The following is a 19,469-nucleotide window of genomic DNA, read 5'->3' as shown; positions in this document are numbered from 1 at the left end:
ACAGGCGGTATGAGAAAAATAAAGAGCTTTTTGAACTTTCGAGTCACAGGAGAGGCACAAAATAGAAATATGAACCTCAAAAAGAGCAGAATATGGCCCCTATAAGACTAGTACCCACTCTAAGTAGCAGCCTCTGTGACAACCTTTTCTTAAATTGCCTCAAAAAAACCTTAGTTGTCATGCTTTCTGTTTCCCCCGGGACCGTCTCTTATCATATGTTGTATTTCCCCTTTCCCCCCTTCTTCATCCTCCTCTCTCCGCCCTTTCCTTCGTCTCCCAGGAACCCTGATGATCCTGAAGTCGGCCTGCAGCTACAACGCCAGCTACATCGACCGGCTCATCTCGGTGTTCATGCGCTCACTGCAGAAGATGGTGCGGGAACACCTGAGCCCCGCCCAGGCCACCCCGGGGGTCACTGAAACCAGCACGGGTACAAAGCACAGTCTGACAAATCCACTCCTACTTCTTCAGTTCACCCCAGTCACCATCAGTGCTCCAGACATCCCTCACCTTCAGCTGAGCGTAATCTGCAGTTACAGCTGACATTATCAGGAAGCCTAGTGTGTGTACTTACCCTAACCCTCATTCAACAACGGGTTGGCTGTGTGTGAGGTCACTTGTACACCACACACTCGGATGTTGACCTTCCTCTGACTCAGTTAGAGCTCAGATATCCCAGGTTCCTCAGCAGTATCAGACTCCATTCAAAGAGCATCAAAGGTTCTGTATCACTGATCTCAGGAACTGTGGTCAGATACTGTCCAGGTTCACAGGGAACGCTCCTCTGCTCTGGTTCCCACCCTGTATTCTCTCTAAAGCAAACAGATGGTAACCTTGTGCTGTTTTGCTACAGAGCAGACGCTGTTTGAAGCCTTCTGTGTCAAACAGCAAAGAAGTATTGTTTCAGTTCTTCATGACTATTACAAAAGGAATCGCGGTTCATTGTCAACTCTAGATTTACAGAAGGCAGTCTGTAGATCTCCTGTTGCTTCTCAGAGGGAGGTAATGGCTGTAAGATGCTATCAGGGCTTTAAATTGGCCCCTAATGACTAAATCAGGAAACAGAGACATTTAACCTCTAGCAGGCGCAGTCAGGACACCAGAGGCTATCTGACCAGAGAGGCTGTCCCCTCTGAGGACGGTGCTTGCATTGCTCATCTAATTAATTTACCTGAAGTAGCTCCTTCCTGTTCGTTTTGATACTATTTATATGCTATCACATTCAAAAAACTCAGCTTTATTATTGAGAAAATAACATATGGCCCCCTTTAAATGCAAAATATGTGGAAATATCATTCTATATTTTTATTTTTGTGCTCCAGAGAAGTCCTGCCTAACAAATCAGATCCTACATCCTCAAGACAATCATCTTAATATATTTTTTAATGAGAATAGTGATGCGAAAATGATAAATCCCTTGACTATTGTGAATGATATTGCAACTGTAATACAGTAATGTGTATTACTCCATATGATGGTTGCGTATCTAGCCGTTATTTAAAAATACCTAACTTTTAAGCCTATTTATGCAAAAACATGCACGAAAACTAATCCACACACCTCAGTAAATACTTTACATCAATATTAATACTCCAAAATCTAATATTTCAACTATATTTTAGTAGCTTTTTTTTGTCTTCGTCCTGCTTCTGATCGCTAAACCCTCTGTTCCCATAGTGACCAGTGAGCTCGTGATGCTCAGTCTGGACCTAGTGAAGACTCGCCTGTCCGTCATGAGCATGGAAATGAGGAAGAACTTCATCCAGGTCATCCTCACCTCGCTGATCGAGAAGTCCCCCGACCCCAAAATCCTCCGCGCCGTCGTCAAGATCGTGGAGGAGTGGGTGAAGAACAACTCCCCCATGGCGGCCAATCAGGTGAGAACAGGCTTGTCTGTTAAAAAATATATCATGTTTTCATACGAGTAGAAAGTAGAGACTCTGCAGGCCGTCGCATTATTTCTTTGATACCAGCAGGTGTGAATCAGAGACCTGAATCAGCAATTTTTCCACATGTGAGACCTCCAGACAAACAACAAGCCAAGCGCATTTTCTAAACCCAGCGAGGGTAGCATTAGCATAAGACCCTCAGAGGTGTCTTTATTTTCTTTAGAGCTTTCAAAGGACAGCATGCAGTAAACGCCTGAGCTACAAACCCAAATAGATTATCTGTCTCCCCTCTTCCTCCCCTCTGTCACTTTTCCTCTGTGTCTCTTTTCTAATCGACACCTCCCACTCCTCTAGATGCCCAACCTCCGCGAGAAGTCCATCCTGCTGGTGAAGATGATGACCTACATAGAGAAGCGTTTCCCCGATGAACTTGAGTTAAACGGCCAGTTCCTGGACCTCGTTAATTACGTCTACAGGTAATCACCGCCATTCATCACCTGGCCAAATGGCCGTGCCGCTGACGCCGTGCCGCCCTTGCATCCGTCTTGACGGGAGGGATGAAGGTCGGGTGGGTGAGGCGGGGAAAGACGCGGGAGGTTGGATTGAGGAGTGATGGAAAAAAGGGAATAGGAGGAGGGGGCGTTTGAGGCATAAGCAGTCTACCATTTATCTTTTTTGTTAGTATGAAAGTAGGAGCTTATTTATCCAGGGGAGAATTTGATGAATACGAGCTTAATTTATTTTAAAATAAGATAATTTAATTTATATGAACATGAGAAGTTAGATATATAGTTAGAATATAAGAATAATTAGGATTTTGTTTAAATTATTAATAAATATAAAAAACCAAGATAAAATGAAAATATGTAAAAAAATATGTAATGCAATTAAATCATAAAAGCATGAAATATTTAGAAAAACGTAAGAAATCAAAGTAAGAATCTGCACTAAAATACAAAATAAAATAACACAGATAAAAATGAACATAAGAAGTTGAAGTAGCAACAATAATACGTACAAATGTGTGTTAAAAAGATATATATTTGCAGTGGTTCAGATTAATTCATCCTAAATTAGGGTTTTTCCTTTATTTATTATTCTAAATTGTTATTTTAATTAAGATGTTAATGCTGAATTGCACAGTTAGAGGTGGTTTTAGCTGCTATTGGTGATCAAAGCTAAATAAAGGTAAAGTTGGAGATGTGCCATCGTGCAGGAAGGGTCAGACAGACAGCCGGTGGAGATGGAGATACAGTAGATAGCGTGCCAGGCTTTTTCCTAGCGCTCCAGTAGTGCGAGGACTCGGCCAACTCCTGACAGGACACCCAGCAGGGGGCGGGGGCAGAGGGGAGACACCGCCCTACTGCCCGCTATTCATCAAACCTGGCATCCCTTTGTCTTTTTGTCTTACACACACAAACACACCCGCACCCACACACACACATATTTAATTAGCCAAATGCATCCTCTATGCCTCCAACACATCTGCCTTTCATGTCAGAAGATTGAAAAGGAGCCGTAAAGCCCTGATGGACAGCGAGTGATGATAATGGGAATGATAAAGCAGCTGTGCCAGAACAATGTGTGATCAAGAGACATTGCAAATAGGGGCCGCATGCAGCGCTGCCTCCGTGGTGCTTTCATCCCACCTTCCCCGTCTCCCTCTGTGAATCAGACCCAGACCCGTTTAGAGCAGAGAGATGAAGTAGAAATAAAGACATTTGTTATTTACTTTTTTAATGCATGATGGTTTGGACTTCAGTATCCACACGAAAGAGGCTTAATATCCCAGAATATTCAGCGTTAACCGCCGTCCCCTGACACTTCTGTGATCCTGTGTTGCACGACGCATGCTGGCACCTTGTTGCCATGGAATCATTTTCAGACTGCAGTATTTTTAAATTAGCCCTTAATCACAAACAAGACTGCATTCTGCTTATAAGAAGTTTGTGTCATTAGGTAACATTGACATAACAATGCAAGGAAAAAGGATCTGCCTATATATATATATATATATATATATATATATATATATATATATATATATATATATATATATATATATATATATATATATATATATATATATATATATATATATATATATATATATATATATATATATATATATATATATATATATATATATATACAGAGAGGATTTCAACTTATTCAATTGACCTGAATAAAATACTTTTGCAGCAGCGATGACGGCTTCAGACCGGCCAAAGGGTCAGCACATCTCTATAGAAACACTCAACAATAACTGATATAATAAGCTTCATAACTCTGGCCTTTTTGCAGGGTGTAGGTGCTCCCAATTTTATATTTCTGTGCTTTTTAAAGGATATTGACACTTTTCTCCACAGTGTCTTACTCGTTTTAGCTCATGCTTCCTGCCTGCTCAGCGACAGCTGCAAAGTTACATTGTGTACGAGTCAGCATCTAAACGTTTCGTCCCACTCATAATCCAGGGATGAGAGCCTCTCAGGAAGTGACATCACGTCCAAGTTGGAGCCCGCCTTCCTGTCGGGGCTCCGCTGCACTCAGCCGCTGATCAGAGCCAAGTTCTTCGAGGTGTTCGACGCTTCCATGAAGCGGCGCGTCTACGAGCGGCTGCTCTACATCTGCTGCTCTCAGAACTGGGAGGCCATGGGCAGCCACTTCTGGATCAAACAGTGCATCGAGGTAAAGCCAGCTCTCCAGCCTGTCGACCAGGGCTGCACGATTATGGACCAGTGCAATAGTTTGGGGTTATCCCTTTCCTGTAGTGTGTTTATATAACTTTTTGAACATTAAAGCATGCAAACACATCCCAGTAGAGGCACTAAATGCAACTATGACCCTGAAAATGAGCAGAATATGGCTCCTTTAAATGCAAATTATGTGGAAATATCACGCTGTATATATATTTTTGTGCTCCAGAGAAGTCCTGCCTAACAAATCCAATCCTACATCCTTAAGACAATCCTCTCAATATATTTTTAAATGAGAATAGTGATGCAAAAATGATCAAACCCATGAATATTGCGAATGATATTGCCACTAAATGTGTGTATTACTCCAAAATTGTGCTTATGTTCCTTTTTCTGTGATGCGTTTCCTCCACACTAACACAGTAACAGTGGGACCGTGTCAGTGTGTTGCTATGTGAAATCTGATAATGTAACCTGTGTGTGTGCGTGCTCCCATTAGCTGCTGCTGGCAGTGTGTGAGCGAAACACCATTATCGGCACCAGCTGCCAGGGCTCCATGCTGCCGTCCATCACCAACGTCATCAACCTCGCTGACAGCCACGACCGCGCCGCCTTCGCCATGGCAACGCATGTCAAGCAGGAGCCGCGTGAGAGGGAGAACAGCGAGACCAAGGAGGAGGTGAGAGACACACCCACCACAAAAAAAGACACCTTTACCAACACAAATGAACAGCTAATCGCCCGTGTGTGTTGCATACTGAAAGTCTTGCCTCTTTGCTGCTTATGTTTCCTCACAATACACACTCGCGTCCTTCCCTTCTCCTGCAGGATGTGGAGATAGACATAGAGTTGGCACCAGGTGATCAAACAGCCATCCCAAAGAGTAAGGAGCAGGCGGAGAGGGACGCAGGAAACCAGCTTCACATGCTGACCAACCGCCACGACAAGTTCCTCGACTCACTGCGGGAGGTCAAGGTGAGATTTGTCTCTCGAAAACCAGCATGTGCTTTGAGGGGCTGATTGGATTTTGATAGGACTGCAGGGAATGATTTATTGTGTGGTTTCCAGATGTACCCTGATTACCCAGCAGCTACTATTAAAGATATTGAACTCTTCATAAAACAGTTCCCCTCATCTCTACGTTTGTCCTGATATAGAAACCTGCTTGTTTTATGTAGCTATAAACTAAAACTGAATTTAACCTGGAACTTCAGTCGAAAACAATTAACCACCCAGTAGGAAAGTAAATCAGCATAAATTCTGAGTCCCGTAGACCAGGATCCAGAGCCTCGCTGAGTCAGCAGCTGTCCTTTGCTTCTTTCAGACGGGGGCTCTGCTGAACGCTCTGGTGCAGCTCTGCCACATCTCCACCCCGCTGGCCGAGAGGACCTGGGTGCAGCTCTTCCCTCGCCTCTGGAAGATCCTCTCCGACAGGCAGCAGCATGTGAGTACCACTTCCAACACCCAGAGTGAAGGAGGGGAGCTGGGAACTCGGTATATCACAGTATTATCTGGTATCATGAGGATCGGGCTCTACAGAATAGTCTGAAGCATTCAAATCCTAAATCAACATTTGAACGTCGTGCAGCTTTTCATTTGATTTAAACCCCATACTTCTGCGTCGTTGCAGGTGGAGATTAGGCGACACTTATATTATTAGTTTTATACGATGAGGAGAATTACATCCAGTGTTGTAAAGACCAAAATACCACATTGTTATAGCCATGTATTCCAAAATTCTTAGAAAATACAAAATGCTCTGCTTTAATTTCGGCTTTAATCCATGTTTGGGGGGTTTTGCCTTTCAATTTGAACACTTTCACTTTGGTTTGCATCGACATGTTGTATTCATTTATGAGAAAAAAGACGAACTCCTTTAATCCGACGAATCACTCTGTTCAAATTGAGGATTTCATTTCAAGATTAAAAAAGATTAAATCAGGAAAAAAAACACGCACATTCAAAACTCCCTCAAAACTACCTGAATAGAAGCTTTTGATGTTAGAAAAAAGGACATCCTGTGCAGCCAGAACAGGACAGTATACTCACATCAATCATGACGTGCGTAAACAATTAAGGAACATATTGTAAGTCATTCTGAATATACAATAAGAATATCGTTTGTATAAACACGCTTCGAAATCTGCGACTCATACACAGATATTTATACACTTAGACGGTATTACAGCTTTGTAACTCACGCACTTCTGGTTGCTGCAAACTGCATTTCGTGCTGTGCAATGACAATAAAGTTGAGTCTTGAATCGTAAATAAGAACAAGAATTGCATGCTTGACAAATACGCATCATAAAGGGATGACCATCGAGCCTTGTGGTCATTTTTACTGTTAGGTATTTTATGTCTGCATGCACAGATTGCGCTCATACAGCATAAAGACAGATGCACACTTATCTCCTCCAAGTATTTCTTCTTTACATATTGCTTATTTTTCCCCATTGTGTTCAAACTCGTCCTGATTTCCTTTCCTGCATCTTATCAAGCAGAAAGTAACTCTGACCTTGGCCATGCCATTCTTGTCTCCCAACATGCAATTCCACTTAATGAGAACAGATTCATTTATGCTAAATACAGAGACGAGAGAAGCAGAGAGAGGAAAGCCGTAATGAGTTTAATGAACCAGATGCATATAGAGTATTTTTGAGGCTCGTTGGAAAGCATGATTTGCAGTGATTGAGCTCTTAAACATGTCGTCAATAGACAGACGTCTTCAAAAATGGTGATTTTTTTTTTCTTCCACGGTGTCACAAATATGTCGCATGTGTTTATCCTGATGCCTGCGTTGCATGCCTCTGTCACAGCGTGTGCATTAATGGTGGAAATGGAGTGATTGCTGGAGCTCAGGCTCTGTATCTCCGGGGGGATTATCACAAGGTAATGAACGAAAAGCATATTCTTCTGAGGAAGGAATTTGATGACTTATTGGCCTTCTCCACCACCAGGCTAATTAAAGTGACCATCAAGGCATTCATTATACTAAGCCGTGGACGGGCAGTGGAAATTATATTCATTACCAGTTCATCATTTATTTCTGAGTGTGTGTCAGTCATAATTATCAGAGCACCCACTCTGCGGTCATACTCTAAAGTCTGTCGGTCCAAGTGTGGAGGTCTGAGAGGCTTTGATTGAGTAGAGGGATCCAGTGCAGTTCAAACAAGTAAATAATAAGGCTTTTTTGCATTGTTTATATAAAACAAGAGGGATTTAGTCTGAATTCATTTAAAAATAAGGGACAATGAATGGGGTAAACTGTTGAAATGATTTACATATGGTTTTCCAACATTGCCTGGTTTTGAAGTCATTTAAATACAACATCAAATTACAAATCAAAAAATACAGAAACCAAAGCACAAAAAATATAGACACAAAAAAGTATATTGAAAAGGGCATCACATTGCATCCCATACATGCAACTAAATGCCTTTATCAATATGCTGCATCAGTGCAACGCCACTGAAGTAAAACAGTGTACTTGATGAGCTCTCTCTCTCTCTCCCCCCTCCCCTCTCCCCTCCAGGCTCTGTCTGGAGAAATGAGTCCCTTCCTGTGCAGCGGCAGCCACCAGGCCCAGCGTGACTGTCAGCCCAGCGCCCTCAACTGCTTTGTGGAGGCCATGTCTCAGTGCGTGCCGCCCATCCCCATCCGGCCCTGCGTGCTGAAGTACCTGGGGAAGACGCACAACCTGTGGCTGCGCTCCACCCTGATGCTGGAGCAGCAGGCCTTCGAGAAGGGCCTCAGCCTGCACAGCAAACCCAAGCAGAGCACCGAGTTCTACGAGCAGGAGAGCATCACACCCCCGCAGCAGGTAAGGTGTTTGGATTTCGTCTTAGAAGTGGTTACTGTGACCACGCTAAAACAATGAAGTGTTATCTCCAGGTCATCGCTGCCATTCACCTTCTGTTCTCCTTCTCTTCAGGAGATCCTCGACTCCCTGGCAGAACTCTACTCTCTGCTCCAGGAGGAGGATATGTGGGCCGGTCTGTGGCAGAAGAGGTGCAAGTTTCCTGAGACCGCCACGGCCATCGCCTACGAGCAGCACGGCTTCTTTGAGCAGGTGAGAGATAGCAAGAAATAATAATCTATACGTACAATACTGCTGAGTAAGACCTCGTCTGTGGGGTTGAATTAGGGATTCAAAATAAATACTATTTTATGAATTCACACTTTGTAGTTGTTCAATATTCAAATGCAGGAAATCCAGAACTAGTTTAAGGCTAAATTAAAATGCTATTTTGAGTATAGTTTTATGGTCCTGCAGAGAAGTCCTGTCCTACAAATTGTTTTCTAGTCTTAACCACATAGTTGTTTGGTACAGACTCTCATACCATAATCGTTTCATATATTTAAGTCACTATTGGTCACAAAATACTCCCATTAGAGTGTGTTTTTCCCAAATCATGCAGCCCTAGTTCCTGCAGATAAATCCCACCTCCATTAAGGTGTTATTTAACTTTATGGGGTGTAATTTGCAGGGCAGTTAAATTATACTGCATGTTTTTATCTTATCGGCCCCATTTACACATCAAATGTATCCCCAAGTTCCACCGAGGTATGCATGTCCCCTGATCTTTTCACTACCTTGCGTTTAAATGTCTCGTGTGTCTGTCCAGGCCCAGGAGAGCTACGAGAAGGCCATGGAGAAGGCGAGGAAAGATCACGAGAGGAGCAACGTCTCCCCCGCCATCTTCCCCGAATACCAGCTGTGGGAGGATCACTGGATACGGTGAGATTTCCCGGACTCTCGTGTCGCACATCCTTTCTCTGCTTTTAATGCCTTCATATATATACCGTGCAGCATTGATCGATCAAACTAGATTACCTTTATTTTTATTCATGGCAGGAATTATACAGCAGGAGTCCAGAAACCACCATATAAGAAGAATGTATCATATGTGCAGTTTTACTTTTAGAATCTGTCCGTCTGTTTCTCTGCAGGCTTTAATCTAATTTGTCTGCATATATGGGTGTAGAATAGATGCTGTTTCTGGGAAAATATGTATCTGTCAGCAGGGAAACTTTCCTTCAAATCCATTTTAGTTGTATCTGATATTAAATAACTTGCTACAGTTTAGGACAACCTCCCTGCAGAGATCACTCTCCCAGCTGTACGCCCGCCTGTTACAGCCCATTATTGTCATTTTTCCACTGTTTGGGGAATTTGCCTCCATCGCAAAACAGTCATAGCAAAACTTAAAAAGTTCTAAATGAAAAACAGTGAACTTCCATCCTTTCAATCCTGCTCTATTGGACCAATAAAGGATTGCATTTATTGCTTAAATTACATTTACCTCATTTGTGACCCACTCAAAACAGTCTGTATCCCTATAGTATTAAGCCTGGAGGACCCTCTTAAGGGACCCTATTATTTGTAGGGTTTTCCTTTCCTGTAGTGTCTTTATATAGGTTTTGGTGCATGTAAATGGTCTGCAAAGGCTAAAATCCCTGTATTCCCTCCAGAGGGAGTTAGGCTAAGGGGCGGTTGACCAATCACAGCAGAGCTGGCCAGCTAACCTATCAGAGCAGACTGGGCTCTGGTTTCAGACAGAGGGTGAAAAGAGGAGCTGCAGCACAGGCAGTATGAGAACAATAAAGAGCTTTTTGAACATTAAAGCAAGGAGACATGTCCCAGGAGAGACACTAAATACTAATTATGAACATATTAGGGACCCTTTAAAACCTCTGGCTACAGACCTTTTTCTCATAATCGTGTTTTTGTAACAGTCCTTATTTTATGTCTTAATTTAAGATACAATGGAAAGCTAGGACCTCCTGCAAGTAACAACATTTGTGGCATATTTAAGAGAAAGATCTGTTTAACTGTGCCTTAACTCTTCCCCTCCTATCTTCTTGTCCAGCTGTTCTAAGGAGCTGAACCAGTGGGAGCCTCTGACAGAATATGGCCAATCCAAAGGCCACTCCAACCCTTACCTGATGCTCGAGTGTGCCTGGAGGGTTTCCAATTGGGCCGCCATGAAGGAGGCTCTGGTGCAGGTGAGGAGTGCTCAGTATATTCATGTATGGATTTATGGACGCATAAAGAACACAGCAGAAGTGCTCTCCCCGTATCCCAGGGGGTTGCAGGCACCCTTTTTTCTGTCAACAGTTCGACTGAAAATAGAAACTACGACCACAAGCTCCTCGCTAACACAATCACAGACACGGCGGAGCCTCTGGGGTTGAACTCAGTGACCCAGAGCCTGGGCTGTATTTCTGTTCTCCGGTACAGTGCTGTATATTCAGCGCAGGCCTCGTGTCAGTGCGTGGTAACTTGATATCGTCCTGACCCTCAACTCCCACAGGGGGACGAGCCGGGGAACTGCAGCTAGCTGTTAGCGCTGTTAATTTATTTGCCTAAAACAAAGTGAAGACGGGTGGGCAAGGCGTGATAGCACCTGACACATAACAAATACTCCTGGTGTGCTCTTTCAAGGAGACTTGGAACCAATCCATTGAGCCGCTCTGTCCTGAGGTGACACCTAATTAAATTGTCTGGATGGCAGCAGCAGCTCCGCTACACCTCCATGTTTCATCCCTTCCTTCCTTTGTGTAGCCGTTTCTTTCTCTTTCTTTTTCCCAGTACTACCTCCTCTACCTCCCCTTCCATCCCTCGCTCCGCAGCTCCGGTGTTAGCGGCTAATATTTACGACAACTGTGCGTCTGAATAATTACCCGGGCATCTGCTGCGGGGTGATTTGTTTTATGGCAGAGGAGAGGCGCGAGGCTTTCAGTCGCCGCTCACGAGGGAAAGTCCAAATGTACCCCCTTTCAATTAAAGCTTCCTCTTGATAAGGGCAGCTCTGTCTCCGGGATATTCATCAAGTGTCACCTCCTGATAAGTGTGCTCCGACCTATAACTGTAATTCTCTCCAGCATTCGGAGGAGCATACGCAAATACTCACACATTAACCAGCTCTTAGAGTCCTATTGAGATCCAGGAAATGTAAAAATACCCCAAAGTTTTATGTTAGAGGTGTATAGTACGGGACCCCAGCACAAAGAAAGTGCCAGATGCTAACTTGCATACTGTATGTTGGGCCATTTGCGCAATTAGCATAAGTTGCATGAATTAGCATATGCAGACAATAGTTTAAAAATGGCTTGGATGATTTGGACCCTTTTGGTGTAGTTTTGGAGGTTATTGAGGATTTTGATATTTGTACTCCCAGTGGCTGATTAAAATATTTTGGGTTGGTTTCAAAGTTTTAGGGGACTGAAAACTGCAATTGTTTACCCTAAAAATGTATTCAAAATCCTCAAAAATCCCCCCAATGTTCTCCCAATTGACCAAGCTATTTTGTAGGTATTGCTTGCGTATGCTGATAAATGTAACTAGTGCTAATTGTGCAAATTGCCATACATATGCAAGTTAGCATCCGGCAGTTTCCACGTGCATTTGTAACCTAAAACTTCGGGGTACTTCAGGGTCCACTCTGCTGGAAAGTAGTCTATATGCCTTCTCATTTTATTGCATTTCTACCTCTTCCCCTCTCTTATCACTGTCTATCTTTCTCTCTTATAATCACAAACTGCAGGTGCCATAGCAACCCCCCTCCCTCCAGCTATTGTTTGTTTAGTGTTAATGCACTCAGGGTTTTAATCAATACCCGAGCCTTCTCCTCTCTCCGCCTGCGTGTCAGACTCGTCAGGTTGATTTGTCATGAGGACAAAAGTCCTGCTGAAACCATTTGGAGAAAGAACTGCAAACAATGTTATTGTGTGTTTGTGCTAAATTATGCAAGAGAAGTGTAATAGGCCCCCTTCCCCTCGGATGTTTTCATTTAATTAAAACGACCAAATTCCCAACGCTGTGAAGAACGCGTGTTCCCTGACATCCTGCGGACAAACAGTACACCAACTGCGAGTCAGTTTCTACAGAATAAATCTCCAATTTCACTTTTATTTTAGTGTTCATTCTAATCTTTCCTAGCTAAGTAACATCTACTGTCCGCCAGTGATTAAGGCTTTTATTTAAACGGCTGCTAATTTCCCACAACGACGCATAGATAAACAACTTCTGTACAAAGCAGAAAGTGGGTTAGAAGAAACACCATCTGTATTTACACCTTATTATTATGTATTGGAATGATTTGCCTTGTCAATATTTAATCTCTACCATTATGGATTCTGCAGGAAAACTGATCGATTGCTTCATATCCTACAAAAGCAAGATTAAGCTGTTGTTTGCAAACATAATTAAAACGTAATTGCATAAAGACGGCAGAAGGTAGAATAGGTGAAGGAGGGATGAAAAGACCCATTTATTTTACTTTGTATTATCATTTTTCACAATACATACCAGACATATCTACGAAACAAAAAGTGTAAGCAACTCACACAAGGAATGCATACATATAAAAAAGACAAAGATGAATAAACAACAAGGAGGAAAACAGACGGTGTGCACTTTAGGGATAAGCGTCTGGCCAAGCTGGTGTACAGAGGAATCCGCTCTGGGTGTTCTGCAGGACCAAGAAATCACACATTTCTGCTCTTCAGATAAATATACACTATCAAAACTAATTTCCATCAGCAGCAGTGCTCTTGCTAATCATCTAACCTTAAATTAACCTTATGTGTGTGTCCAGGTGGAGCTGAGCTGTCCTAAGGAGATGGCGTGGAAGGTGAACATGCACCGTGGCTACCTGGCCATCTGCCACCCGGAGGAGCAGCAGCTCAACTTCATCGAGCGGCTGGTGGAGATGGCCTCCAGCCTGGCCATCCGCGAGTGGAGGCGGCTGCCGCACATCGTGTCCCACGTGCACACGCCGCTGCTGCAGGTCAGTAGGAAATGCACCAGGGGTTTTAATGTTGAAAGGCTCCAGTTACTGATCAGGAAGCAAGGATGAGGAGTGTAGAGAAGTCAGTTGATCATGAGAAGCACAAGAAGGCTCAATGCCAAGCCGGCCTCTAAACGTATGTTGTCATACAGACGGTTAAAGAAGTGAAATTACTTGAAGGTTGTGTTATATGTATTCTCTTTTTGCTTAGGATCAAATATACCCTTGTCAAGTCTAGAAAAGTTGACTTTATTTTACAGTTTGTCATATTTACAGGGACAGTTGCAAAAACCAAGCAGCTTTTGAACATCAGATAAATAAATAAAAATGTGGTTTCAGAAAAAATAAATATAAATATATTTTTTATTATTTTTATTTAAAATATATATATTAGTATTTGTTTTTATTATAATTTATTATTATTAATTCTATTATTATTTTGTACTATTTATTATTATTTTTAAATGTTTATTATTCTTTTTTTTTATATTTTCTTTTTTTTTATTGTTTCAAAAGAAAAAAACTTATTAGCAGGACGTCTTAAAGTTTTGTCGGAGGAGATCGTGTTCTAGCTGCCATCTCGGACGGTGGCGGAACCGCGTTTATTATTCTTATACATTTTTATATAATTTCTGCCAGAAGATGCTGATGCCAGGCTATGATTACCAAAAGTTAAGACAGTTAGTTCCTGTGAAGTCCTGAAGTGTCATGTATGAGTGTGTAGGGGTCAGTTTGGAAGAGTTGTCAGTAGATCATCTGTAGCCCGGAGAAATCTTTGAGTTCCACTGATACTGCCTCCCTCCCTCAATTCATTTTGTAAAAAAATTGAGGTAGATGATACAAAAAAAATCCCCAAAACCTTTGAGCCCCTTTGAATCCCCCCGAGAGATTACAATAGACGGGGGCAGAGATGAGAAAGGCGAAGGAGAAAAATTGAAAAAGGTAGAGAGAGCCGAAGATGAGGAGGGGAGAAAGAGTTAGGTTAGAATAGCTGTAATTACTTCCCTGCCATCAGATAGCGTTTGATTAAATACCTGCAGCGGAATTACATCTGCATGATGAATGGGGTGCTCTGAACGCGGGTCAGAACCGGGCCATCAGCTGATACTAACTGATAATTGTGAAAAATATTGTATTGCCTAATTTATTTTGTTTTGGGAGATTTGACTCCGGAGCAAGGGATGGGGGGGGTTAAGTCTTCAGCACCGCTCCGATTCACCACATTTATCTTTTCAAAATGGGTATTTGAATTGGACTCTTTTCTTATAGTGCGTGTGTGTGTGTGTGTGTGTGTGTGTGTATGCGTGCGCAGTCCAATTATTTACCCTCGCCGAAGGAAAACAAGCTATTTATTCCTCCGAGCCCGAGCGGCCGACTGTAAATCTCCATCCACAAACTCTCTGTATCTCACGCTCACGACTTCGTGAGCCTCGCAGAACCAAAAGCCAAGACTCCAGAACTACAGGAGGGTTCAAAAAGCATTTGGATCAAGTCATCATGAAACCCCGGCTCTGAGCGGTGACTGGCGGTCGATGGATTATCACCCGCTGGATCGATGGCGAGGCTCGGCATTAATATTGATCGATGAGCCGTTATAATGGAGTGATTGATTATGTGTTCACAAAGCAGCTTTGGGCCAATCAATGAGGCTTTCTATCTCAGGGAATGAGATAGAAACCCTCGCTTATCATCCTCACATTTTCCCATCTCCATGTCCTCTTCTTCTTCGGTGCCATATCGGAGATATTGGATTAACGGAGAGAGATTTCCCCCTCCAAATTATTTATGTGGCTTCAAATCCTATCGACTGTATTTTTTATGATGAGTGTTTGGGTTTCTTAGTCAGTCAAGGTGTCCTTAATATAAATCAAAAAGGGTCCAAAGTTAACAATCATAGTAAATATGTTTCATTAGAAGAGGCTATTGCTTTTCCTCAGGGTAATGTTAGAGAGGTAAATGTGCTTCGGTTGCTTTGATCCGTCTCGTTGGTGAAGGCTTTCAGCAGCGGGATAGTTGAGTATGAGTCTGAAGCTCAGGCATCATCTTTAGTCTTCATTTCTGTCATTACCCCGACAGTAACAGTCCTCTTTCTCTCACCCATTTCTCTCTGCCTTTTACTTTGGTACTCTTGATGCTTTTAGTCATTTTATCCATTACAGTCTCTCTCCGTCCTTCTGGCTATTACCTTTCCTCCTTCTATCTCCTGACTGTTGTTCTGTACATCTCTTACGCCATCTCTGTTCCTCCATCCCTTAACTATAGACAAACACTCCGTATCCATCTATCCACACAAGGATGATAAGAATAATAGAATTCAAGAAATGAAATTCCCAAGTTTAACTTCCTTGTCACCCTATATTTCTGATCTTCCCTCTTTTCCTTACATTACATTCATTCAAAACAATCAAATCCATTTCAATCTGATATTTTAGGGAAATTCTGCGTCATTGTCCGGTACCCAACGCACTGAATACCAGAAACACTGGGAGAAAATATGTTTAAAAGGAGCACAAGAAGGCTCAATGCAGAGCAGGCCTCTTCACAAAAGAGACAACTAATTCTGTCATACAGATTAAATGTTAATGAGGTGAAATGACTTCATGGTTTAATGAATACATTTTATTGGTTTAAAATACAAGCATCTTATGAAAATCAGACTTAAAAAAACGCGGTTTCACAAAATCAGGAAAGGCCACTATATATTATAAACATTATCATTATTTTTATTATTTTTGTAAATAATTTTTTTAACAATTTTTTTAAGTTATTAGTTTTTTCTAATTATTTTTGGATCCTTTTTTTTTAAATGTTGATTTTTTTTTTTTATTATTATTTTACTATTTTTTATAATCATTATTTTATATTTTTGTTTTACAATTTATAATATTATTTTTAAAATTAATTTTGGATCCTTTTTAAACAATTTTATGATTTTTATTATTATTATTATTATTATTATTACTATTTTTATAATCATTATTTATATTTTTGTTTTACAATTATAATATTATTTTTAATTATTTTGATTATTATTATTGAGCAGCAATCTTGACAGTGTAGAGAAGTGACCCGTCTCTGGCTGACAGCAGATGGACGTCATGTGTGTTTCGTGGCGGTAGGTTTGGCTTGCAGCGTACATTTGTTGATCTGTGTTGACAGAATATTAACCAGATTAAGTGCAGATGGCACACAGTCTGGACCAAATCTTAGTCTGGGAACAGGAATTGCGAACTGTAAATAAAAGAGTTATCCATTGCAAGCACACGCAGCATTAGGCTGTAATTCTGCCACCTTGCACGCATCATAAAAGTTTGCAGTCGGAGTCAAGTGAGTGTGGTGCAAGTCATCCAGACACTATATTAAGATGATAAAAAGGTCAAGAGCATCATTTTTTACTTCTTATTCCCCCTTCAGGCGGCGCAGCAGATCATCGAGCTGCAGGAGGCGGCTCAGATCAACTCGGGGCTGCAGCCGGCCAACCTGGGCCGCAACACCAGCCTCCACGACATGAAGACGGTGGTGAAGACCTGGAGGAACCGCCTGCCCATCGTGTCCGACGACCTGTCCCACTGGAGCAGCATCTTCATGTGGCGCCAGCACCACTACCAAGGTACGCACGTGCGCACACACACACACACACACACACACACACACACACACACACACACACACACACACACACGTGACTTCTTACTCATGGTGCATTAATGACCACTTTATGCTGACGCTTCCTCAGACGGCTGCTGTCACTAGTTCCAGGTCTTCTTTAAAAGGCCAAGAGTTGCAGAACCCCCCTCAGGGTCTCTCTGCATTTCCAAATGTCAGCTCGCTAAAGTACTCCCTCTTTGCTGCAGGACATAACACACACTCGCTCTCACACACACACACACACACACACACACACACACACACACACACACACACACACGCACACATATTTACCTTGCTCTCTCCCGCAGTGACTTTGAAACCATTCAGAGACGCAGCCACTGCAAAATGTGATGTCTCGAGCGACTTGAGCTCCAACTCACACCCGAGAAATGATAGCACTGCATCAAGGCGCCAATAAAAAATCACTTCATTTATACGTGACAGCCTTCAAACTTATGGAATGGAGTTTTCTTGATGAAATTCCCCACCCTGGCCCATTTATTGTTCGATGCGTTCAGTGTCCCCGCCGCCCTCCTCTGCATTCTGACAGCTGTCAGAGCGCTGGAAGATCCCCAGTGTTCTTACATGCTTAACCTCTCGTTGCTAACTTTTTCACTCATGACACCTCAATAATTAAGCCGTTGTTTATGTGTTTGTCCGTAGCCATAGTGACGGCGTATGAGACGAACACACAGCATGATCCAAACAACAACAACGCCATGCTGGGAGTGCACGCCTCGGCCTCTGCTATCATTCAGTACGGCAAGATCGGACGCAAACAGGTACTGGGCTTTGCTCGTCAGAATAGTTGTGCACCCTAACCTTCAAACTGCGTCTTAGATCCTTTTTCTAATTGGGTTCTCTATCTCCCCCAGGGCCTGGTGAATGTGGCGCTGGATATTCTGAGTCGTATCCACACCATCCCCACAGTGCCCATCGTGGACTGCTTCCAGAAGATCCGACAGCAGGTCAAATGCTACCTGCAGCTGGCCGGGGTCATGGGGAAGAACGAGTGCATGCAGGTAAGGAGGGAACATCTCTACTGTAGTAAATGCTTTCAATTACAGAATCACATTTAATTACCGACTTACTTAATTGTTTGCATTCTTACATACATACTTACTTACCTACTTTTTCCCTTATCTTCTCACTTACCTACTTACTTGCTTGCCTTCTTGCTTACTCACTCACTCACTCACTCACTCACTCACTCACTCACTCACTCACTCACTCACTCACTCACTCACTCACTCACTCACTCACTCACTCACTCACTCACTCACTCTCTTACTTACTTACCTCCTTATTCACTCACTCACTCTCTCTCTCTTACTCACTCACTCACTCACTCACTCACTCACTCTCTCTCTTACTTACCTCCTTGCTTACTCACTCACTCACTCACTCACTCACTCTCTTACTTACCTCCTTGCTTACTCACTCACTCACTCACTCACTCACTCACTCACTCACTCACTCACTCTCTCTCTCTCTCTCTTACTTACCTCCTTGCCTACTTACTTACTTACCTCTTTACTCACTCACTCACTCACTCACTCACTCACTCACTCACTCACTCACTCACTCACTCACTCTCTCTTACCTCCTTGCTTACTCACTCACTCACTCACTCACTCACTCACTCACTCACTCACTCTCTCTCTCTCTCTCTACTTACCTCCTTGCTTACTTACTACTACCTCTTACTCACTCACTCACTCACTCACTCACTCACTCACTCACTCACTCACTCACTCACTCACTCACTCTCTCTCTCTCTTACTTACTCACTTTCTTACTTACTGGCTTGTTTACTTGCTACTTAACTTATTGCGACTATTTATTGACTGATACAGCAATTGTGGTATGAGTTACGACATTGGAAGGAATAAAACTTTATTATTGTTATTATTTATTTTAAGAATATCTGTGGCAACTACGTGTTTTTTATAAATTCAGTTAAAGGCAGTTTAAAGGCAGCTCTGTAAGACTTAATTCAGTATGTTTTCCCTCACATATTTAGCCCTCACTACAGTTTGGGTACAGCACCGGTCTATATTACAGTTTGTATTAATCGTGCTGTCCTTATAAAGAGCCCTGTATGTGATGCTTTGCTTAATGAAAAGATGCTTTATTCAGAAGACTTTCCATAATAACAGCAATAGTTATACCTCCAATACATTTTAATGCCCAGGATTGTTTTGGTGGAACTCATAATTAATAACGCTTTACAAATGCCTGCGTGTTAACGAGTGTGTTGTCATGTTTAAAATCACTCTTGGTTTTATAAGCTTGTAAGTAACTCATTAAATATTTTATTAGCAAAATCACTCTCCACTGAGTTCAATCTAATTACGGCTGTTCGAAACACGATAAATATATGGTGTCCCTGTAACACCTCTCCCATAATGCACTGCAGCTGCTTGGACCCTGGTAAT

The 19,469-nt window shown here is 42.3% G+C and overlaps 1 protein-coding gene across 1 annotated transcript in view; it reads left to right on the top strand.

Annotated features, from left to right (window-relative positions):
• Positions 1–19,469, top strand: part of trrap (transformation/transcription domain-associated protein) — a 92,410-nt gene that overhangs the window by 42,685 nt on the left and 30,256 nt on the right. Inside the window, 15 exon segments of the mRNA XM_063893640.1 lie at positions 281–430; positions 1,678–1,877; positions 2,244–2,365; positions 4,364–4,577; positions 5,085–5,264; positions 5,414–5,560; positions 5,910–6,029; positions 8,121–8,408; positions 8,520–8,657; positions 9,214–9,326; positions 10,459–10,594; positions 13,189–13,380; positions 16,795–16,990; positions 17,695–17,813; positions 17,907–18,053. Coding sequence (XP_063749710.1) covers positions 281–430; positions 1,678–1,877; positions 2,244–2,365; positions 4,364–4,577; positions 5,085–5,264; positions 5,414–5,560; positions 5,910–6,029; positions 8,121–8,408; positions 8,520–8,657; positions 9,214–9,326; positions 10,459–10,594; positions 13,189–13,380; positions 16,795–16,990; positions 17,695–17,813; positions 17,907–18,053 — 2,462 coding nt within the window.

This window comes from Eleginops maclovinus, chromosome 10 (assembly GCF_036324505.1).
Source record: "Eleginops maclovinus isolate JMC-PN-2008 ecotype Puerto Natales chromosome 10, JC_Emac_rtc_rv5, whole genome shotgun sequence".
Taxonomy (NCBI): Eukaryota; Metazoa; Chordata; class Actinopteri; order Perciformes; family Eleginopidae; genus Eleginops; species Eleginops maclovinus.
This window is presented reverse-complemented; position numbering and strand designations above follow the sequence as displayed.